General features: G+C 45.5%; 1 protein-coding gene across 3 annotated transcripts in view; it reads left to right on the top strand.

Moving 5' to 3' along the window:
* EPS8L3 (EPS8 like 3) overlaps nt 1-24739 on the top strand; it is a 195628-nt gene extending 170889 nt beyond the window's left edge. For all 3 annotated transcript variants that reach the window (XM_040337634.1, XM_040337633.1, XM_040337632.1), the window contains exons 17-20: nt 5-103; nt 202-290; nt 2951-3083; nt 24491-24739. In XM_040337634.1, coding sequence (XP_040193568.1) covers nt 5-103; nt 202-290; nt 2951-3083; nt 24491-24496 — 327 coding nt within the window. In that variant the 3' untranslated portion in view covers nt 24497-24739. The remainder of the gene's footprint in view (nt 1-4; nt 104-201; nt 291-2950; nt 3084-24490) is intronic.
* The last annotated feature ends 327 nt before the right edge of the window (nt 24740-25066 follow it).

Below are 25066 nucleotides of genomic sequence, written 5' to 3' on the forward strand. Positions count from 1 at the left end.
GCAGGTTCTAGATCAGAGCAGACAATGGTGGCTGGTTGAGAATTCCCAGGGGCACAGGGGTTTTATCCCAAGCAACATACTAGAGAGCACAGATAATGGACAGGTATATAGATGACTAAATGTGTTTTGCTGTATATAACTCAACAAATGAATTTGGTAGTTTGCTACAGAAAACTATATCTATGTTTTGCTACACTACAGTTTCCGGAACAATCAGTAACATCGTTAAAACCAAGTTCAGCTCCAGATGAAGTGTCAGCATGGTTAAAAACTAGGGGATTCTCAAGGATGTAAGTATTGGTATTTACTAACCAGACTTGGCCCAATACATTAATAGTCTTAAAAGAAAGATTCTAGGATACAAGAATGGGAGCTAAATTAGCTGACTTACTAAAGAACTGTTATTCTTTTTTTGTACCCTCAAATTTGTGATTATTTCATTAAAATGGGTAATCGACCAAATGATTAGGCAGAGTAATTGTAACTTGTAGTTTATCAAACAGCTGAAAATGTGTAATTAATACTGCAAAAAACATGCATGGGATGGCAAAAAAACATACATATGCTGCAGAATAATGAAAACTTCACAAATACATGAAAGCTGCACAAAACATGGACTCTTCACAGCATTGTCTCTTTGACCCATTCAGGGTAAAATGGCTGCATAGCTTAGTCTGTGAAACCCTCTAACAACAGAGAATCACTACTTCAGTAACACAATACACAACACAGCTACTTTTGATTATCCTTATAGATAGTGTCTCTCACAGTAAAGTCTAGAGTAGCTCTGGTAACAGATGAACAGCAGACAAAGCCACACCCTACTTCAACAGGAGTACTGTGGAAGCAGTTGGGGAGGAGCTCTTCACATCAGTTGGGTCTCTTGGATAAGCGGCATGCAATTAGGCTCTGGCCCAGCAGCCTGTATGCCAGTTTTGACTGTGGAAGGCCTTTTAACAGGCAATACATGTCTTGCCCCAGCTACCTCTGACTTGTCAGGTTTGACCCCTCTGAGCTGCTGAGGAAGGGAAGCTGGGGAACTTATTGTCCCTGGGAGTGTTCAGGAACCCAGGGAGTTATTGGCAAAGAAGGTAAAGGGACTGCAGCTTGCAAATGAGCATTGTGTGCACATCTCTACAAGTAACTAACCTGGAAAAAACATTTGCATAATGTCAGGATGCTTAATATGCACATGTTTTTTTTGGGGTTAGTAACTCACTAACCGGTGAAGCAGGGATAAGTGTAAAATTAGTAGACCAAGCCTTTTAAAATAAACTTAGCAATGTCAGCTCCCATATTGCAGTCCTAAAATAATCTCTTTGAACAAGTGAAGGAAAGATATTTTGTAAAAATAAGTGTTCAACTTTTCCTAAAATGCTATCACAAGGACATCCTTTAAAGAGGAAGTAAACCCTGATGGGTTTTTCTTCCCCTTTTGCTCCCTGCAAAGCCTGCGAATGAAAAGCATAATGGGCTAGTATGCATTGCATACTAGCCCATTATGTGACACTTACCTGCAAAAGAATCCAGCGATGTCCCCTGTGTAGGCCACCATTAACGGCACAGGCTAGGGAAGAAACGGCACTTAGGGCCAGATTCAGAAAGAGTTAAGCCGGCGTATCAGTAGATACGCCGTCGTAAATCTGAATCTAAGCCGTCGTATCTTTAAGTGTATTCTCAAAATGAGATACACTTAAATCTAGCTAATATACGACAGCCTGCGCCGTCGTATCTTAGCTTTCTACTTAGGCCGGCCGCTAGGGACGTGAACGCTGATTTAAACCTAGAATGCGTAAATCAGAGAGATACGCCTATTCACGAACGTACGCTTGCCTGTCGCAGTAAAGATACGCCGTTTAGTTTGCCCTTGTATAGGGCCACCTACTCGGGCAGGGGATGCCCACAAAAATTTGAGAAGGTATGGAACTGTTGGCTAGATGATAACACCACGGTAAATGATCCAGTAGCAAATGCCTAGATTGATAATATGTCTGCAGTTTGTTAGCTATTGACCCAACTATTTTCATGCTGCACTCTTTTGTCAATACCAATTTGAGCACAGATTACCCTGAAATTACCCTCTCCCCACATTGGGGCTATAGTATAAGTTAGGTTAGGATGTTTAAGATGTGTGTTGTGCCCTGTTGCGGCATGTTGTCACGATAGAGGTACTGCCCCTGCGTGGGCAACTGTTCGGCCCCTGCGTGGGCTAGTTTTGTATGTCAATATAAATTTCAATAAAAAAGATTTTGCAAAAAAAAAAAAGATACGCCGTTTACGTAAGGCGTTTTCAGGCGTAAAGTTAGTCAAACAAAAAGCTGGCCTAGCCAATGTTAAGTATGGACGTCGGTCCCGCGTCAAATTTTGAAATTTTTACGTCGTTTGCGTAAGTCGTCCGTGAATGGGGCTGGACGTAATTTACGTTCACGTCAAAACCAATAAGTCCTTGCGGCGTAATTTGGAGCATGCGCACTGGGATACGTCCACGGACGGCGCATGCGCCGTTCGTAAAAAACGTCATTTACGTGGGGTCACTAATCATTTGCATAAAACACGCCCACCTCTTCCACATTTGAATTAGGCGCGCTAACGCCGGCCCATTTACGCTACGCCGCTGTAACTTAGGACGCAAGTGCTTTGTGTATACAGCACTTGCCTCTCTAACTTGCGGCGGCGTAGCGTAAATGACCTGCGATACGCCGGTACAAAGAAGCGCCGCTCTACCTGAATCCGGCTATTCGTTTTGTTTCTTCCCCGCACATGCGCTGTTAAGATTTTAGGCAGACTACACGTCAAATATCTGCTAAACGGTGCCCGTTTAGGATATATTTCCAGTACCTATAGGTAAGCCTTATTCTAGGATAACCTATAGGTAGAAGTAAAAAAAAAAAGGTTTACAACCACTTTAACACCCTCCTTTAAAATAACCTTCATGTTTCCTATTTTACAGCACTGTCAAGTCCTTAGGAATTCTGAATGGTAGTCAGTTGCTGGAACTGTCCCGTGAGGACCTAAAGCGAGTTTGTCCTGAAGAAGGTGGCCGTGTATTTTCTCAGCTCAATGAAGTTCGATCATCTCTAGGAGTAAGCTGTTCATTAAATATGTGTGCACTAGAAATACATTGTACATATGCTTTACAACAATATTCTATTTTTAATATTGGGAGTAAGACATTATCTGTTTGTTTCTAGTTGGTGAATTTACCATCTGACCCATGAAATTGTCCTGCAAGATATTTAGGAACTGGCAAGTCTTAGGTGAATGTGTGGTTTCTTCCACCCAGTCTATATCTGGATAATTAAAATACCCCATTATAATGACAGTTCCTATTCTTGCTGCTAATCCAAATTGTGATAGGAGGTGTACCTCCACCTCTCCCCTCTGGTTAGGGGGCCTATAGCATACTCCCAGAATTACTTTCCCCTTAGTTTCCTCCCTTTGTAGCTCTACCCAAAAGGATTCCACCTCCTCCCTTGCTCCCTTAGTGATATCATCTCTCACATTCACTTTTACATCATTTGTGATATACAGGCATACCCCTCCCATTTTTTACCCTTTTCTTTATATATTTTTTATTATTTATCCATGAGCTAAGACTAAGTGATTGGCTATTTATATTTATTATTTTTCACATTTCCTACAACCTTTAACCCCAGTTTGTTGTTGTGGTGTCACCAACCCATCCAATGGGAGGCAGGTTAGGATTGTACCCATGAGAGTGTATATATAAGAGGAAGTAAGTCTCTGTTTGGCATAGCTCTGAAAAAGGGGTTGTGACCTCTGAAAAATCCGGTCGAATGCTAAAATATTTCCACCGTTTTCTGAATTCGTTCGTTTTTGACCGAATTTCGAAACATCAGGTCGAAATCGAAAATATTTCGACCGGATTAGAAAACAAATAGTCTGTTTTCCAATAGAATTTTTTTCGAATTCAATTCGAAAATTTTTTTTTTTTTTTTTTCTAATTCAATTCGAATATTTTTATTTTTATTTTTTCGAATTCCGATCGAATTTTGTCCGCGGGTTTTCGATTCGGAATCGAAAACGTTCGTTCGGGTTCGGTAAATCCCTTAATATTGCAATTCGGGAATTCGTATGCATCCGAATAATGAAAAATGTGTCCGATTTTCGATTCGGAACGAAACAAAATGCACATGCCTAAAAAAGGGTTCATTGGGCCCTAACAGGAAAAACAACACCTGGAACCCCCAGGTATTATCATTTAAAAGAACCACTATTGCAAGCAGCACGTGAGAAATCAATACTTGTCTTTCAAGTATTTTCATATATCCTGACATCGCACCCAATGTGATTGTAAAGATGAGATTCACAAAGACTGAAAACTTTAAAACACTACCATCTCCCTACAGATTGGGTTTACCCTTTTGCCTGTGGTTTACCTTCAAGGGCCCCCACAAGTTTGCCGATTTGCTTAGGAGCTCCAAACCTTCTCCACAACACTATGGCTCAGCCAAGAGCATGCTATGCCGAGTGCACCAACATGAGTCTGAGCCCATACTCATTTCTCACTACCTTCAATAGGCTAACTACCTGATGACACAATCCTCTGTTTGCCACCTATCTCATCCTCTTCAGTCAACTTTTTCCACGAATGTCATCACCAGTTGACTTTTCTGCACTTTTTAACTCCTGCATATAAAACATGCCAATGGCAGTTTTTCATTTTTGATGGAACTGCTACTGTCCTGTTTGCACATTGTTAAGGGTAAAAAAACTGTGCTTACTAAAAAAAAAATTATAAATAAAATAAAATAATGTTATGAACCCCTCAACAGCAGCAATAATAAACACAGTAAAAATAATAAGAAAAATTGCACTATGAGTCCAAAGTAGTACTGGAATTTGAGTCCAATAAGAAAGGTTGGTAAGAAGAAAACACAAAGACTTCCTGGGTTCTAAATAAACCTGATGAATTGAATGCTTACCAGAAAGTAAGCCAATATGGCAGATGGCTATAACCCAGCCCAGGTCTTTGGTTAGCACATCAGTACTAATTCCTCCAATGTAGATAGGTTTCAGCAGATTAGAAATTGACTCCACAGGATGCGTAGAAAAAGAAAAAGAGAAAATATCCTGCCAAAAACAGTGACCCTTGTAATGGGATCAATTCTATGGAGTATGGAAGACACAAATACACCCAGTGTTCACAGTAAGTTTAAGTGTGCCACCACTGCATGAAGTGTCTCCTTACCAGACAATGGATATTAGACAGCAATAGGATCAAACCAAGTGGGAGACGTACAAATCCACCGCAATGTGAACCACCACCATACCATGCGCATTAAACTGTATGGGACAACCACGGGTTAAGATGGATTGGTGGATGCAATCTCTCACTGCTGCGACCGTAACCTTTGTGTAACTCGTGGATAGATTAAGTACCCAGGAAAAAATGAAGGACTTATAGTGTAATACCATCAATACTTTTAATATAAAAAGAAGAAATACACTTACTAAAAAACACGATATGGATAGCGTGTAGAAATGAAGCCGGCCGGCTCAATACAAAAAGCTCCCGTCCTGCGAACGTGTTGTGACGTCAGCACATACCCCCTCAGACGCGTTTTGTCATCAAAGACATTTTCAATAAGGGACGGGTAGCGTGCTGACTCACCACAATAAATAGTACCATGCCTCGTTTTGAATTCCGGACATAAATGGATGGCCGCCATTTTAATTAATTGGCAAACCCAATAGTATAGATGAAACTCAAAGTAATAATGCCCATTTGCAATCCAAACAGCGGGAATATGCAAACAAAGAAATAAAGCCTTCGGTCTGAGTTCCGGACATCATCCTCTAATCGCCATTTAAACTATTGGCAAAACCTATTGGATAAATGTAAGTCTCGCCCACATACTCAAAAAACAATAAAAATTTCAAAGTTAAAAACGATTAAATAAGAACTAAAACGAGGACAAAGAAAACATATGTCCACTATATTTGCGGTAGCATATGTATAAAAAGAAAAATAAATAAAAAATTCGAGATCAATAAATATTACCGGCGTGAACCAGTAAGTAGTGTATATGTGAACATTAATGTATGATCTATAACAAAAATAGATCAAGAAATATATGTCTAATAGATATTCTACACATTGTGATGAGTGAAAAAAAAATTCACCCAAAATAATAATAATATGTGAACATTAGTGAATAATCCAATGTAAAAATTCATTAATCAGAGAACTATTGTCTAATTAATAAACCAGAACAACGTGAAGTGACTATATCACCCGAAATAAAAAAGGACCAGTAAGTTATGACCACCAATTGAGGAATAAACAACTCCTCCATGGTGGTCACAAAAAACGGATATCATTATAACCCATAAAGAGTTCATATATATATATATATATATATATATATATATATATATATATATAACTAAAAATAAGTGCTTAATTATGAGTATAAAAAAATAAATAACGTGAATAACCTAGAATAAACTAAACAATATAATAATTAAACTATATAGTGACCAGGTGCAAAAATAATTAGACTTGCTAAGACCAATCTAAAACAAAAAGAAAAAGGAAAAAAAAATTAAATGAAAATTAAAATCATATGCGTGTCTCAGACCGAGTTTACAATAAAGACAACTATGAATAATCGATAAATTCATTAACATCTATGTCAATGTTAAGTCCATGAGGTACAAAAGTCTTGGCCTTAAAAATCCAAGGCATTTCCAACTTGGAAATTTCCCTCACTAGAGAGCTTCCTCTCCAATTGGGACTGAATTGATCAATGCCTAGAAACAGAGTATTTGAAGGGTCTCTATTGTGCACAAGTCGATAGTTTGTGTACAACTATTAAGGGAACACACTCTACATCTTCGACATTGGTAGTAACCCGTTAATTGACAAAAGAAATTAGCTCTAGTGGGAGGGTCGAGAATATTGGGAGACACCCTATTCCTCAAAGAGGGGGCCCCTCTAAAAACAACATGAGGCCTATCAGGCAAAATGCCTTTCAATATTCAATCGTTGTTAACAATGTGCCAATGACGAGACAGCATTTGTTTGATGTTTTTGTGCTGCAGGGAATAGGTGGTTATAAATGGGACCCCATTGGCAAGGTCTCTCAACAAGAAGATCATCTCTATTTAATAATTTAACTGACTCAAGTGTAGTTTCCAAACAGGATTCTGTATAACCCTTTTCCAGAAATCTCTGGGTGAGTAATTGAGCCTGTGATAGAAATTCATCCTGGTTGGAGCAGATCCTTTTAAGTCTTATATACTGAATTTTAGGGACTGGTCCAAGCCAGGGCCTATGATGGCAACTAGTTACAGGTATAAACTAATTTCTATCCATAGACTTGAGATAGGTTGAAGTGGTCAATTTACCACCATCAACCTTAATTTTCAAGTCTATTAATCTCTGATTGGCTCATCTCATATTTTAATTCGATGCCTATTTGATTGTCATTCAGGGAGGTCATGAAGGATTGGAGAGATAAAGAATCACCATCCCACACGAGGAGGATGTCATCTATATATCTGGCCCACAACACCAACTGGGGTATATTATTGGCATAGATGACATCCTCCTCCCACCAGGCCATAAACAAATTGGCCAGGCTGGGGGCATATTTAGCCCCCATGGCCACTCCCCTATCTTGCCTATAGAACTGATTACAAAACCAGAAGTAATTGTGGGTTGCTGCAAACCCTAATAGGTCCATCAAGAATAGGATTTGGTCTGGATGGAGTCCTGAGTCTCGAGTAAGAAAAACTCGAACTGCTTCAAGACCTAAACTATGAGGAATGAAAGTGACGTGACATCAGCTGTTACCAAAAATATGCCCGGCTTAACAGTTATTCCAGATAAGATGTAAATAACATGTTGTGAATCTTTCACAAATGACGTTTGCACATTGGATTGTTACCATACACACATAATATTGCCTTCTTCATCCCTAAACCAATATAAATCCCTACAATCCCACTTTAATCATCCAGCTACCTTTGGGGACACATAGTGGACAGATGGCTAACCACCAGACCCGAACAGCGAACAATTTGGGGTGTTCGCGGAAAATTTGAAAAAGCTGCGGATCACCCTTTAAAAGTCTAAGGGAGAAACCTAAAGTGCTAATTTTAAAGGTTAATATGCAAGTTATTGTCATAAAAAGTGTTTGGGGACCTGGGTTACTGCCCCAGGGGACATGTATCAATGCAAAAAAAGTTTTAAAAACTGACATTTTTTCAGGAGCAGTGATTTTAACCACTTAAGACCCGGACCATTATGCAAGTAAAGGACCTGACCCCTTTTTGCTATTCGGCACTGCGTCGCTTTAACTGACAATTGCGCGGTCGTGCGACGTGGCTCGCAAACAAAATGGGGCGTCCTTTTTTCCCCACAAATTGAGCTATAAACAAAAATACTTTTTGCTATAATAAATATCCCCCAAAAATATATAAAAAAACATTTTCCTCAGTTTAGGCTGATACGTATTCTTCTACATATTTTTGGTAAAACAAATCACAATAAGCGTTTATTGATTGGTTTGCGTAAAAGTTATAGCGTTTACAAAATAGGGGATAGTTTTATGGCATTTTATTAATATTTTTTTTTTTGCTACTAATGGCAGCGATCAGCGATTTTTTTCATGACTGCGACATTATGGCGGACACATCGGACACTTTTGACACATTTTTGGGACCATTGTCATTTTCACAGCGAAAAGTGCTATAAAAATGCACTGATTACTGTGAAAATGACAATGGCAGTGAAAGGGTTAACCACTAGGGGGCGCTAAAGGGATTAAGTGTGTCCTATTGTGTGTTTCTTACTGTAGGGGAGCGTGGCTGGACGGGTGACGTCACTGATCGTTGTTCCCTATGACAGGGAACAGACGATCAGTGACAAGCCACAGAGAAGAATGGGGAAGGTTTGTTTACACTCACCTCTCCCCGCTCCTTAGCTCCTGTGACCCGATCGTGGGACACCGGCGGCGATCGGGTCCGCGGGTCCCGCGGGTGTGGTCACGGAGCTGTGCCCAGCCGTGCCAATCTGCCGACGTATATCGGCGTTAGGTGGTCCTTAAGTGGTTAATAATGCTTAAAGTGAAACAATAAAAGTGAAATATTCCTATAAATTTTGTACCTTGGGGTGTCTATAGTATGGCTGCAAAGTAGCGCATGTTTCCCATGTTTATAACAGTCTCTGCACAAAATGACATTTCTAAACGAAAAAGGTAGTTTAAAACTACTCGCGGCTGTAATGAATTGTCGAGTACCAGCAATACAGATAAAAGTCATTGAAAGTCATTGAAAAAAAAATGCGTGGGGGTCCCCCAAATTCAATTACCAGGCCCTTTGGGTCTGGTATGGATATTAAGGGGGAACCCTGCGCCAAATTTAAAAAAAATGGCGTGGGGTTCCCCCAAAAAATCCATACCAGATCCTTCAGGTCTGGTATGGATTTTAAGGGGAACTCCGTGCCAAAATTAAAAAAATGGCATAGGGTTCCCCCAAAAATCCATACCAGACCCTTATCCAAACACGCAACCTGGCAGGCTGCAGGAAAAGAGGGAGGGGACGAGAGAACCGTACCAGGCCACATTGTACCCCTACCATTTCACAAAAAAATGTCAAAATGTTAACCACTTCCCGACCTCCTCATGTACATATACGTCAGCAGAATGGCACGGACAGGCACATGTACGTACCTGTACGTCCTCTGCTAGACGTGGGTGGGGGGTCCGATCGGGACCCCCCCGGTACATGCGGAGGTCGGGTCCGCTCGGGGAGCGATCCGGGACGACAGCGCGGCTATTTGTTTTTAGCCGCTCCGTCGCGATCGCTCCCCGGAGCTGAAGAACGGGGAGAGCCGTGTGTAAACACGGCTTCCCCGTGCTTCACTGTGGCGGCGCATCGATCGAGTGATCCCTTTTATAGGGAAGACTCGATCGATGGTGTCAGTCCTACAGCCACACCCCCCTACACTAGTAAACACACACACAGTGATCCCTAAATGTTACAGCGCCCCCTGTGTTTAACTCCCAAACTGCAACTGTCATTTTCACAATAAAGAATGCAATTTAAATGCATTTTTTGCTGTGAAAATGAGAATGGTCCCAAAAATTTGTCAAAATTGTCCGAAGTGTCCGCCATAATGTCGCAGTCACGAAAAAAATCGCTGATCGCCGCCATTAGTAGTAAAAAAAAATAAAAAATAAAAAATAAAAAAAAACTATCCCCTGTTTTGTAAACGCTATAAATTTTGCGCAAACCAACCGATAAACGATTATTGCGATTTTTTTACCAAAAATAGGTAGAAGAATACGTATCGGCCTAAACTGAGGAAAAAAAAATGTATATGTGTTTTTGGGGGATATTTATTACAGCAAAAAGTAAAAAATATTGCATTTTTTTCAAAATTGTCGCTCTATTTTTGTTTATAGCGCAAAAAATAAAAACCGCAGAGGTGATCAAATACCACCAAAAGAAAGCTCTATTTGTGGTGAAAAAAGGACGCCAATTTTGTTTGGGAGCCACGTCGCATGACCGCGCAATTGTCTGTTAAAGCGACGCAGTCCCGAACTGTAAAAACCCCTTGGGTCTTTAGGCAGCAATATGGTCCGGGGCTTAAGTGGTTAAAAACGACAGGAGAAGTCCTTTATTAAAAATAAAAAAACAAAAACAAGATTCCAGCGATGTAATCCACTCTCGATCTCCAGTGATGTAATTCCATTCCAGTCCAGCAATGATCTCCAGTGCGGATACGACGCACATGATCCTGCCTCCACTGGAGGCATCCGAAGAATGACGCGCCCCCAGCCTGACAGCTCTTATATAGCTGAGGGCGGGGCCAGAGACGCAAGGAGAATCGCCAGGGTTACCCAGTGACGTGTACGGGTGACCCCGCCCCCTCTGAAGCAACACAGGTTTTCCACTTTTCCTGTGGCCTGCCAGGTTGCGTGCACGGAGTTCCCCTTAAAAAAAATGGCGTGGGGTTCCCCCCAAAAATCAATACCAGACCCTTTAGGTCTGGTATGGATTTTTGGGGGGAACCCCACGCCATTTTTTTTTAATTTAGCGCAGAGTTCCCCATAATATCTATACCAGACCTAAAGGGCCTGGTAATTGAATTTGGGGGAACCCCCACGCATTTTTTTCAATGACTTTCAATGACTTTTATCTGTATTGCTGGGACCCGAGTAGTTTTAAATTACTTTTTTTCCTTTAGAAATGTCATTTTGTGCAGAGACTGTTATAAACATGCGCTACTTTACAGGCATACTATAGACACCCCCAAGGTACAAAATTTAAAGGAATATTTCACTTTTATTGTTTCACTTTAAGCATTATTAAAATCACTGCTCCCGAAAAAAAAATGCTGTTTTTAAAACTTTTTTTTTGCATTGATACATGTCCCCTGGGGCAGGACCCAGGTCCCCAAACACTTTTTATGACAATACCTTGCATATTAATCTTTAAAATTCGCACTTTTGATTTTTCATGTTCATGTCCCATAAACTTTAACGTTGTTCGCGCGTTCGAACAAATTTTTTGCCTGTTCGCATGTTCTGATGCGAACCGAATCGGGGGGTGTTCGGCTCATCCCTATTTACAACCTACACTTTACTCCAGGCTTGGAGAGCCCACAACGTTTTAAGGACTGCCTCTCTCTGAGCCTCTCTTACTTACACCAACTGTGAACTGGATCTGCAATTAAAAGCTTTGCCATCCATCAGCAATTCACACACTCTGCTGTGAGCTCTTCCATTACTTACAGGTAAAATATAGTTTGAATGATTATTATTATCTCATTCACTTCATCCTTATCCAGATATCTGAATGATCTGCACTTAAAAGGTATGGTATCATTCTTGGACTCCCTTTTAAATCTGTGACCTTCCATGCTACCAACATACACCTTTAAGTGGGAAAAAGAACTAGGGACATCTCTGGAAGTGGTAGACTGGTCCCAAATGTCAAGGTGGCAACTATTCCAATGTGGACCATCCAGCTAAAGTGGATGGGATAGCCAATGAAAGGATCTAGGCATACCTGAAAAGTGTAGGCCAACAGCCAGTTTTCAGTAGTGCAAAACACCACAGGGAGCTTGATCTGTAGAGGAAAAGCCATGCTAGATCACACTGGAAAAGGTATGACCTGTCAACTGGAGTGGGATCACCTTGGAACAGATAATAACTTGCTACAGTACACAAGAGAAAGTGATGCAGATTCCCAGGACACAAAGTCTAAGAACCAGCCGGTATTCATAAGGGACACCCTCACAGGGTTGTGTGCTGACCCCAGGTCACAACCCCTGAGTTCATCCTGCTCTAAGCACTACAAACTATGAGTTGAAAAACACAGGAAAGTAGGTCTGGAGCAGATAAGAGAACTGTGGACAACAGCGAAACAGAATAGGAAATGGAAACATAGAGCAGATGGCATAAAAAAATACAATTTTTTTTTTAAATTAATGCCCTTAATGTATTTCAATGTTTCAATCATGTGTCCTGTGAACACATATATAAAAAAAAGTGTTACGCTACAACCAAGTAAGTATCAGTGAAATGTGACAATATTTATTAAATATATAATATATAAACAGATCTAATAGAGTCCGCAAAGAATACAATAATTAGGTCCATTTTACTGTGATAAAGTGCTCCTTTAATTTCTACAATGGGTCTATTTATTCAACAATAACTTAGTCATTACTTGATCCCTAACTGCCAGCTCCAAATGGCCCACTTAACACTGGAGACATTTCCTGGGCTGCCACAGTGATAACCCATCCTACTGGCTCCCCATTGGAAACAGTGCTGGGGGCTCCTGAGTGAGCATGCTCCGAGCATGAAACAGCATCTCTGGCTGTATGAATAGGTATTATCTTTGTGTTGTTAAAGCCCACCTTTGTGCCACATGCTGTATATCCTTATAGTCAGTTTGGGGGTCAAACGACAAAAAAAAAATTCTATGTAATCTGCAGACAAAAAATAAATAAAATGTGTTTTATTTCTATGTTTACCAGTGTTGGTTTTAAAAAAGTTTTACTGTAAATATAATGCATACATACATTTCATTTTATAATGAGTTTAATTTAAGACACTAAAATGATATTTCTGGTAAAATAAGTTTCTTCTAGTGTGACTTTGCGCACTTTTGTCAAATTTTTGACATGCTTTTCATGCTTTATGCGCTTTTTTGTAGGAGAAAGAGACTTGATATTATACACGCATGCATGCGTTTTACATGCATTTTTGGTGCATTCCCACTTAAGTCTATATGTCAGGGCACCAGTCCTGCCCAGCTTAGAATCCCGAATATGCACGGCAGATCAGCGCTATTGCGCTCGCCTGTATCGCGCGCGCATGCGCGGTATGGCCGCGCGCCGCGTGCACGGGCGCGCGCACGGGCTCACTTCGCTCTCGGCCAATCAGAGGCCTGAGCGGTCTATTTAAACCAGCCTCTCCCTCCTGTCAGGTTGCTGGTTTGTCACAGCACCTGAGATTCCTTCTGCTGAAGTTCCTGTTTGTTACCTGGATTACCTGACCTTTGGCTGACGTTTCCCGGATTGCTGCTATCTCCTGCCCTTTGACCTCTGGCCTGAACCTCGGACTTCCTGCTCTCTCCAACCCCTGACCACGAATTGTCTCTCGGACCTGTCTTCACCCCTGCTTCCTGTTTAAAGTGCCTGGAGTACCTGGACTGTCTTTGTTTGATCCTCAGCTGTTCCCAGTGGGCTGCTTCCTACTCAGTTCCTGTTCTACGCATCAAACCTTTACCTCACTGCCGGTACCCGGTGCCTCCCGGAGCTTCCTTCCCCCTGTTCCAACCCCAGGGGGCGGATCGCGCTAGGTCGCAAAGGTGAGCCGCCCTCAGCATCTCGGCCTTGGTAAGTTCACCCGTGTTAGTACAAACCAGCCAGATGTCTGAGACCGACAGGGCGCGCTCACCTTTTGAGACTCTCTTCCAACACGTCTCGGCACTGACCGAAGCAGTACAGAAACTACAAGAGGGGTACCTGCAAATTGATGGCCGCCTCCAGCAATTGACTGTCGCACCTGGACCTTCGGTTCCCCCCGCGGCTCCAGGTACAGGGGCATCCACCTCCCAGTCTCCCACGGGGCCAGCGGTGGTCGTGGCCCACCCGGAACCTCGTGTACCAACACCGGAACGGTTCGCGGGCGACCGTAAGAAGTTTTGGGCTTTCAAAAATGCTTGCTCGCTGTACCTGGCACTGCAACCCAGAACCTTTTGCTCAGATGCCGTGAAGGTGGGCTTCATAATCTCGCTTCTCGCAAATGAACCGCAAGCTTGGGCACACAGCCTGATGGAGCAGAGAAGCCCGATACTGGTCACCATTGACACCTTTTTTGAGCATATGTCTAAGCTGTACGATGACCCTCTGCGTTCAGCCACGGTGGAAGCTACTCTTCATAATTTGAATCAGGGTAGGAGGCCTGTGGAGGACTACACTGCAGAGTTCAGAAAATGGTCTGCTGACACTGGATGGAATGAGGCAGCCCTAAAATATCAATACCGCCAAGGACTTTCGGAGTCCCTTAAGGACGAGTTAGCAAGAACCGATCCCCCTGCCTCATTGGAAGGATTGATTCAGTCAGCCACCCAGCTTGACAGATGCCTACGGGAACGGCGGACTGAACGTTTCCAGGCAACCCGTCCCAACTGGACCCCGCCAAGGTTCTCTCCGGCTCCTTCGCCTCTCTCGGTCCCGCCAACCTCTTCTCTTCCAGACCCTGAGCCCATGCAGCTCAGCTTGGTCCAGGCTCCTCTCACTCCCGAGGAAAGACAGCGTAGGCGCCAATCTAATCTTTGCCTGTACTGTGGCGGAGCGGGCCACTTCCTCCGCACTTGTCCGGTGAGACCCAGTAAGTCAAAACCTCCACCCGCTCTCAGTTACCACATCTCCAACTTACCACAGACTTATGTTGTTCTCTTTCTCTCCCTACAGCTCCCGGAGGGGGCAACCTGTCTGCCGGCCATTGTTGACTCCGGGGCTTGCAGCTGCTTCCTGGATTCTGCCCTGGCCCAGAAGCTGCATGTTCCCTGCCGCCCCAAGGACTTCCACCTGCAAATCCACTTGGCTGACGGCTCCCTTCCTCGTTCCGGACTAGTTACCCAGGAAACCCTTCCTATCTCCCATGGCTACAGGTACACCAACCCTGTATAGACTGGCTCACGAAAGAGATTAAGTTCCCTTCCTGTTATTGCTCCCAGCACTGATTCCTGCCCACCAAAGCCTCTTGCTCTACCTTGACTTCCTCACCAGAAAACCTCCAACACATCCCTTCTGTCTACTTGGAGTTCAAGGACGTCTTTGACAAGCAGCAGGCTGACCACCTTCCCCCGCACCAGCCATACGACTGTCCCATCGACCTTTTGCCCGGTTCCAAGATTCCATTCATTCGTATCTTCCCTTTTTCAGAGACTGGATTAGTAGCCCTCAAGGCTTATATCGACGAGAACCTGGAAAAAAAGTTCATTCACCCTTCTTCTTCCCCAGCCGGGTGTCAGGTCACCCGTAGCCAGGTGACAAGTGCACCCCGTTGGGGACAGGGATGCACCACAGGGTGGTGAATCCTATGGCCGACTACTGCTAGCAGAGACGAAGCGTGAACCTAAGATCACCCAGGGCGCGGAGTCTAAGACCCAGTTTTGTATTCACCAGAGCCTTTGATGGTAAGGATGGTCTTGGCCGCAACTGGGTCCAGGTCGCATCCCCGAGATTCCTCAAGTCACACTCCGCAGGGAGAAAGGGGAAGCAGTCAGCAGGACAAACAGTGGTGATGGGCAAGCCGAGGTCAGGGCAACAGGCAGATAAGGATAACGGTGGGACATGCAAATAGTCGTGGGGCACAGGCAGACAAGGAAGTCGGGAACAAGCCAAAACGGTACACGGAAGATGAACGAAGCACTCTGCAGACAGGAACTAAGCATAGGAACACTGTTGAACAGCCCTGCAGACCTGTAGAGCAACGGTTAATATAGGCTTCCTGGGATGGACTAGGGTGGAGCCATACAGGAAGAGGAAGTGATAAAAAGGGGAACCAGAGCAGGGTCAGCCTCTAATGAACACATGGAGATCAGGTAAGCAGACAGACTTGTTGCATATTCATGACAGTATCCTCCCTCTTAAGGCCCCTGGGAATCCCAGAAGAAACCGCCTCGACAAATGGGGCGCAAAGATCTCAGATGCAGAAATCCAAGACGCCTCCTCAGGACCAAATCCTCTCCAAAGCACAAGGTACTGAAGAATGCCTCCGCAGAGACGAGAATCCAGAACTTGAGTATCCTCATTGACCAGAACCGAAGTAGGGACAGGAGGAGAGGATTTATTGAGGACCAAAGGCCTTTTAGGAATAAGTAAGGGCATGAGAGGGTCAACAGGAATCCAAAGAGGATCAAGCAGACCCTTAAAGATGAACTGGGGATTAAGCACAGGACCATCAGACTGGGCAGAGGTAAGAGGAACCCTGAAGTCAGGTTGGTTAGAAGGTGACAGGGCACAGGAGTCAAGCTGGATAGCAGGGAAACCAGCAGAATGCAGAGAGCCCTGAAAACAAGGTAGAAAACCCCATTTGGCCGAATGAGGCAATCTATCCAAAGGATGGATTGAGCCCCTTAGACAGGTTGCAGGAGGGCCTGAACAAGAAAAGGTAGGAGGCTCACTGGGCATGGGCTGACCTGGCATAGCTGATGCAGAGGCCGATTGAATAGCATAGTCAGGTGTAGTGATTACCCGAATCGCATCACAAGGCGTAGTGACTGCAGAACTCGCAGACAAGTTAGCCTGGCTGTGCGTTTTAGGGACAGTCAACGGTAAACTGGAGTGAATGATCGGCTCAGGTTCACAGACGGGCTCCTCATTCAGAGTGCTACATTGGCTAGAAAGTGCATCAGCCTGACTATTGCAGGACACATTCCGGACACCACTACATGTGGTAGGACGAGCAAAAGATTCTGGAATGGTGGCAACAGGAAGTTTCTCTTTTGGGGCAACCTTGGGTAGGCAAGACGTGGAACAGGAGGGACACCAAGCCAGGATCTGTCCGGTAGTCCAGTCAATGTGAGGAGAATGGAGTCTTAACCAAGGAAGACCCAAAACGATAGGAGCTGAGGTCTTAGGTAGAACAACGAAGGATATCCACTCCTGGTGAAGTGTGCCTACTGACATCTTAACAGGGACTGTCTGGAAGCGAATAGGACCCCCCGGGAGAACAGTGCCATCAATCGCCGAGACCACCAATGGTGTGGTGAGGGGCAAATGGGTAAGTCTCATGGACGATGCGATTTCCCAGTCTATGAAATTGCCAGCCGCTCCGGAATCCAGATATGCCGAGACCGAATGAGAAGAAGCACCAAAATGAAGGGACACAGGAAGAAAAAGACGAGAAGGTGAAGGAGATATTTCTGGATCCAATACTCCACCTTCCAGATGTATTGAACCCGAGCGTTTCTCGGGGCGAAGAGGGCAAGTGTCACAAAAATTACTTTTGCCCCCACAGTATAGACACAGGCCTAGAGTTCTGCGCCTGGCACGTTCCTCAGGGGATAGCCTGGTCCGACCCAGCTGCATGGGTTCCTCAGTTGGCAAGGGATGCTCCACGGGTCGAAGAGAGGGGAGCTCAGGCTGACTAAGGGCCAAGGGATGTTGGCGTCGCTTTTCTAGGGTCCTTTCCTGAAAGCGAATATCGATCTGATTACACAAGGAGATCACTCCGTCCAGATCAGTGGGGATTGTTCTTCCTGCTAGTTCATCCTTCACTCTATCAGATAGGCCATGCAAAAAGGTTGCGACTAAGGCCTCATTGTTCCAGCTCAGTTCAGCTGAGTGAATACGGAACTGAAGAGAATATTGTCCCACTGAACGGGATTCTTGGCGGAGACGTAAAAGGGCGCTGGCTGCTGAAGAGACACGAGCCGGTTCTTCAAAGATATTCCGAAAAAGTTTCAAGAAAACAGGCAGGCTAGAAACCACTGGATCATTCAATTCCCACAGAGGGGCAGCCCAGGCTAAGGCTTCCCCGGAGAGGAGAGAAATGATATAGGCTATCTTGGCCCGATCAGACAAGAAGTACTGGGGCAGGAGCTCAAAATGAATAGTGCATTGGCTAAGGAATCCCCTGCAGGCTTTGGAGTCTCCAGAAAAACGGATTGGAGGTGATAACTTCAGTGAATGCGACTCTGCGACTGGTGCAACAGGTGCAGCTCCTGGTTGTACTTGGGGTTGCGGATTCGGGGTTCCCAGCGAGGTCTGAAGCTGATCAAAGCGGGAAGCCAGATCTTGAAGGAAACGCATCACCTGATCCTGATTAGCTTCGTGCGTCTCGAGTCTGCGAACAATGCACTGTAATGGATCATCTGCGGGGAGCGGCATGTTGGCCGGATTCATGGCTGTTCAAACTGTCAGGTCACCCGTAGCCAGGTGACAAGTGCACCCCGTTGGGGACAGGGATGCACCACAGGGTGGTGAATCCTATGGCCGACTACTGCTAGCAGAGACGAAGCGTGAACCTAAGATCACCCAGGGCGCGGAGTCTAAGACCCAGTTTTGTATTCACCAGAGCCTTTGATGGTAAGGATGGTCTTGGCCGCAACTGGGTCCAGGTCGCATCCCCGAGATTCCTCATGTCACACTCCGCAGGGAGAAAGGGGAAGCAGTCAGCAGGACAAACAGTGGTGATGGGCAAGCCGAGGTCAGGGCAACAGGCAGATAAGGATAACCGTGGGACATGCAAATAGTCAGGGGCACAGGCAGACAAGGAAGTTGGGAACAAGCCAAAACGGCACACGGAAGATGAACAAAGCACTCTGCAAACAGGAACTAGCAACTATACTGCAGACAGGAACTAAGCATAGGAACACTGTTGAACAGCACTGCAGACCTGTAGAGCAACGGTTAATATAGGCTTCCTGGGATGGACTAGGGTGGAGCCATACAGGAAGAGGAAGTGATAAAAAGGGGAACCAGAGCAGGGTCAGCCTCTAATGAACACATGGAGATCAGGTAAGCAGACAGACTTGTTGCATATTCATGACACTGGGGCTGGAATCTTTTTCGTTGAGAAGGACGGCTCCCTCAGGCCTTGCATCGACTTCCGAGAATTAAATAGTTACTATCAAAAACAGATACCCGCTACCTCTCATCCCGGAACTGTTTCAGCGTTTCCGATCAGCCCAAGTCTTCTCCAAACTTGATCTTCGGGGGGCCTACAACCTCATCCGTATCAGGGCTGGGGATGAATGGAAGACCGCTTTCAGATCTAGATTCGGGCACTTTGAATATCTGGTGATGCCCTTTGGCCTCTGCAATGCCCCTGCCACGTTCCAGCACCTGGTCAATGACATCTTCCGCCAATACTTGGATGACTTCCTGGTTGTCTACTTAGATGACATCCTCATCTTCTCGGCATCACTTGAGCTGCACCGGTACCACGTCAAGAAAGTTCTGGCCATTCTCAGGGAACACAAGTTGTACCTCAAGGAGGAAAAATGTGAGTTTGAAAAAACTTCGGTCCAATTCTTGGGGTTCATCATCTCCACCAACGGGATAGCCATGGACCCGCAAAAAGTCAAGGCAGTCCAGGATTGGCCAGCTCCGGTCGATAAAAAGGGGGTACAACGGTTCATCGGCTTTGCCAACTTCTACCGGAGATTCATCGTCGGCTTCTCATCCATCGTGGCTCCTATCACCGAATTGACCCATCAGGGGTACCGTTTCCATTGGCCTCAGGAAGCACAGAAGGCATTTGCAAAACTTAAAGCAGTGTTTTCCTCTGCACCTGTTCTGCGGCACCCAGACCCAACACTGCCCTTCATTCTGGAGGTCGACGCCTCTGAGACTGCCACTGGCGCTATCCTGTCACAGAGACAAGGGCTTAAATCCCTACTACACCCTGTAGCCTATGCATCCTGGAAACTAAGCCCTCCGGAGAAGAACTATGATGTCGGGGACCGGGAGCTGCTTGCCATCAAATTTGCTCTGGAAGAGTGGAGATATCTGCTGGAGGGGGCTCTCCATTCCATTTTAATCTTCACTGACCATAAGAACTTAGAATACCTACGATCTGTCAAACGCCTAAGACCCAGACAAGCCCGTTGGGCCCTTTTTTTTACCCGTTTCAATTTCCACATTACTTCCAGACCTGGCTCGAAGAATGGGAAGGCAGACGCCCTCTCTAGAATGTTCACTGAAACTCCCAGCCCGTCGGAACCTAGTACCGTCCTAACCCCCCAGAACTTTTTTCTAGTCTCTCAAGCGGACTTACTAACCTCCCTTAAAGTGGCTTCCAGACAATGTTCCGGCCAAGTAATGTCTTCTCTGGAAAAACGGGACGACTTACTGTGGTCACGGGGCAAGATCTTTGTACCGGTGGAAACAAGGCAGCTGGTACTGAGCACTTTCCACAATCATAAGTTGGCAGGCCACTTTGGAACACGGAAGACCTCTGAGTTGATCGCCCGTTCCTTCTGGTGGCCGAAGTGGAGGCACGACTACAAGACCTATGTTTCATCATGTACCCGCTGTCAGCGCTACAAAGGGCCAAACACTAAGTCCTGGGGATTACTTAAACCTCTCCCCATCCCGGAGCGCCCGTGGACAGAGGTTTCCATGGACTTTATTGTAGACCTGCCCCCTTCTGAAGGCTTTACCACAATTTTAGTCGTGATCGACCGTTTGTCCAAGTTGGCACACTTCTTGCCCATGATTGGCACACCCTCCATGGCAGATACGGCCAGAATCTTTTTCAAGGAAGTGGTGAGGCTCCATGGGGTAACCAAAAGTATCGTGTCTGATAGAGGTGTTCAGTTCACATCTAAGTTCTAGAAGGAGCTCTGTAAATCGCTGGAAATTAAAATTTGCCTTTCCTCTGCCTACCACCCGCAGACCACGTGGGTAGGTATCACATGGGTAGGTACAGAGCATGATGGGACTGTGAGGCCTATATAGGTCCGATGCAAGGCGCGCATCCGTCATTTCAGCGAGGAGGACCGGCGAGTCAACATCGGGAGAAGAAGAGAAGTGAAGAACATGACGTCACAGCGCGGAAGAAGAACTCACAGCACGGAAGAAGACGTACAGCACGGAAGAAGGGACCGGACTGCGAGACGAAGAACCGGGGTGCGACGAGTCAACAGCGGAGAGCGGCGAGACCCCCCAGATAGCGGAGAAGACCCGTCGGGATAGCGGAAGAAGAAGAGCCCCGCCGAAGACGCCGGAGGAAACCCGCCGGGGGGGTGGGGGCTTTTTTAAAAGCCACCCCCCCCCGGCGGTGAAAGAGAACCAGACGGCGGCCCCCACCCACCCGAAGACGTCAAAGAAGAAGCCCCCCCTGGTAAAAGAGCTAATAAAGAAGACAGGGGGCGGCCTCTGGAGCAGACTAATAAAATATTTTAATACACTGTGTGATTTATTTGTGTTTTTACCACTTTTCTTGCAGGTGAATGGGTAGGGGTACGATGTACCCCATACTCATTCACTTAGGGTGGGGGGCCGGTATCTGGGGGCCCCCTTATTAAAGGGGGCTCCCAGATTCCGATAAGCCTCCCGCCCGCATACCCCGACAACCAACGGCCAGGGTTGTCGGGAAGGGGCCCTGTCCTCATCAACATGGGGACAGGGTGCTCTGAGGTGGGGGGGCCGCAGTGCGCCCCCCTGCCCCAGAGCACCCAACCCCCCCATGTTGAGGGCATGCAGCCTGGTACGGCTCAGGAGGGGGGGGGGCGCTCGCTCGTCCCCACTCCCTTCCTGGCTGGCCGGGTAGCGTGCTTTGGATACGGGTCTGGTATGGATCGTAGGGGGACCCCCTACGCCGTTTTTTTCGGCGTAGGGGGGCTCTCCTTACAACCCATAACAGACCTAAGGGCCCGGTATGCTCCTGAGGGGGGGACCCATGCCGGATTTTTATTTAAAATCCGGCGGGGACTTCCCCCTCAGGATTCATAGCAAACGCCGCACACGTGTAGAATTGGCGGGAATCCAAGTCGGATCTCCCGTCGCTTCTATGACGGCTCTGTCTCCATCGCGGCAAGCCAGCTCGGCGCTGGCTCCCGCGATGGGGCTCGTAGGTGCTCAATCTCGCCGAGAAAGAGAGCGAGATTGACACAAAATCGGGTTCACCTACTGTAGCCTCTATTCAGCAAAACTTCCGGAAGCACCAGGAGGTGATGCAGCAGGCCCAAGAAAATTCCAAAAGATTATATGACAAGGGGAAGAAGGAGTGTCCGGCCTTTGAAGTCGGGGAGAAGGTCTGGTTATCTTCTACTAACCTCAAATTGCCAATCCCTTCACGGAAGTTGAGCCCAGATTCATCGGCCCATTCAGAATTAAGCGGAAAATTAACCCCGTGGCCTTTGAACTGGCATTGCCAGAATCCTACAGGATCCATCCTGTCTTCCATGTCTCCTTGCTCAAACCTGTCATATCGGATCCCTTCCTCGGGAAAGAAGAACTTCCTCCTCCTCCAGTGGAGCTCGAAGGGGAAAAGGAATTCGAGGTGGAGTCCATCCTGGGTTGTAGAAAAAGAGGGAGGCAACTCCAGTATCTAAGTGGAAAGGATACCCTCCAGAAGACAACTCTTGGGAACCTTCCAGAAATTTGCATGCCCCCGTTTAATCCGAGCCTTCCGGAGTTGATGGACAGTTTGGGCGTCCGGAGTTCGCCCCTTGGGAGGGCACTGTCAGGGCACCAGTCCTGCCCAGCTTAGAATCCTGCATATGCGTGGCAGATCAGCGCTATTGCGCTCGCCTGTATCACGCGCACATGCACGGTATGGCCACGCGCCACATGCACAGGCGCGCACGGGCTCGCTCCGCTCTCGGCCAATCAGAGGCCTGAGGGGGTCTATTTAAACCAGCCTCTCCCTCCTGTCAGGTTGCTGGTTTGTCACAGCACCTGAGATTCCTTCTGCTGAAGTTCCTGTTTGTTACCTGGATTACCTGACCTTTGGCTGACGTTTCCCGGATTGCTGCTATCTCCTGCCCTTTGACCTCTGGCCTGAACCTCTGACTTCCTGCTCTCTCCAACCCCTGACCACGGCTTGTCTCTCGGACCTGTCTTCAGCCCTGCTTCCTGTTTAAAGTGCCTGGAGTACCTGGACTGTCTTTGTTTGATCCTCAGCTGTTCCCAGTGGGCTGCTTCCTACTCAGTTCCTGTTCTACGCATAAAACCTTCACCTCACTGCCGGTACCGTTGCCTCCCGGCTCTTCCTTCCCCCTGTTCCAACCCCAGGGGGCGGATCGCAAAGGTGAGCCACCCTCAGCATCTCGGCCTTGGTAAGTTCACCCGTGATACTATAGGGCAAAAATGGTGCTGCACTGCACCAAAAAAAGCACATGCACCTTTTCAAAAAATGCAGTGCAGTGCAGCTTAACAACAAAGGCAGAAGAAAATGCACTAGTGGCACTGGTGTGAATGGGGGCTTAGCTGCTCCTGTAGGCAAGACCTGATATGTGTCAGTTACATATTGTTTAAAAGAAAATAATATGTGTGCATGTACACTATATTGTCAAAAGTATTGTAACACCTTCCTTTACACGCACATGAACTTTAATGGCATCCCAGTCATATTCAGTAGGGTTCAGTATTCAGCCTACCCTTTTGCAGCTATAAAAGCTTCAACTCATCTGGAAAGGCTGTCCACAAGGTTTAGGAGTGTGTCTATGGGAATGTTTGACCATTCTTCCAAAAGCACATTTGTGAGGTCAGGCACTTATGTAGGACAAGAAGGCCTGGCTCGCAGTCTCTGCTTTAATTCATCCCAAAGGTGTTCTGTCTGGTTGAGGTCCGGACTATGTGCAGGCCAGTAAAGTTCCTCCACCCCAAACTCACTCCACACAATATTGCTAAAAATATAAGGCCACCCTTATAAATCATTTGGTGGAAGGGGGGTTATGGTGTGGAGTTGTTCTTTAGGTGTTGGGCTTGGCCCCTTAGATCCAGTGAATGGAACTCTTGAGGCGTCAGCATACCAACAAATGTTGGACAATTTCATGCTCCCAAATTTGTGGGAACAGTTTAGCCCTTTCCTGTTCCAACATGACTGTGCACCAGTGCACAAAGCAAGGTCCATAAAGACATGGATGAGGGAGTTTGGGGTGGAGGAACTTGACTGGCCTGCACAGAGTCAGGACCTCAACCTGTAAGAACACCTCTGAGATGAATTAGAGCAGAGACTGTGAGCCAAGCCTTCTCGTCCACATCAGTGCCTGACCTCACAAATGCGCTTCTGGAAAAATGGCCAAACATTCCCATAGACACACTCCTAAACCTTGTAGACAGCCTTTCCAGAAGAGTTGAAGCTGTTATAGCTGCAAAGGGTGGGCCAACTCAATATTGAAATCTACGGACTAAGACTAGGATGCCATTAATCTTCACGTGCGTGTAAAGGCAGGTGTCCCAATACTTTTGATAATATATTGTATATACATATATTGCAATCAATCATTAACCTCTTTTCTCTTTTGCTTTTTTCAGATATAAGTACTTCAACCAGGAATTTAGGACCTGATATTTCCAATGGAAGATACTTTTAAGACCTAAAGCAATATATTCATCTTACTAATTAATACTGAAATTGTTGTGATGTGCTGTTGTTTATCAGTATATTGAACTCAAACAGTTGCACATACGTATAGAAATACGTGAATGGAAACCACAAAAATCAGTATGTGTAATCACCTGGATACAAAAATGCAGCATAAAGAAAAAAAAATTAAAAACGTTTTTTTTATGAGTCTTTATTACATCTGAAAATCTAAGTATACCTTATGAGGGTTGTTGACCTAATTAACATATTTGAACATTAGATCTTAAGTGCCTAGAGATAAAGGTAATATCATTGACATGGTCTATTTATTTCCATGATCATTTACAAAATTGCAATTTCTCATTTTGTTACCATACCATTACAAGTAACTCTGCTTTAAACCCATGAAATTAGAATTCTGTATTCTAAATCAGGTGCTGGTGTTCGATTTGCAATTGACATGTGTGGTGCCATTACGGCAAGATCAAGCCTTGAGTCCTTGTTGTTCACAATGAGCCGATTGC

The sequence above is a fragment of the Rana temporaria genome, chromosome 2, assembly GCF_905171775.1.
Source record: "Rana temporaria chromosome 2, aRanTem1.1, whole genome shotgun sequence".
Taxonomy (NCBI): Eukaryota; Metazoa; Chordata; class Amphibia; order Anura; family Ranidae; genus Rana; species Rana temporaria.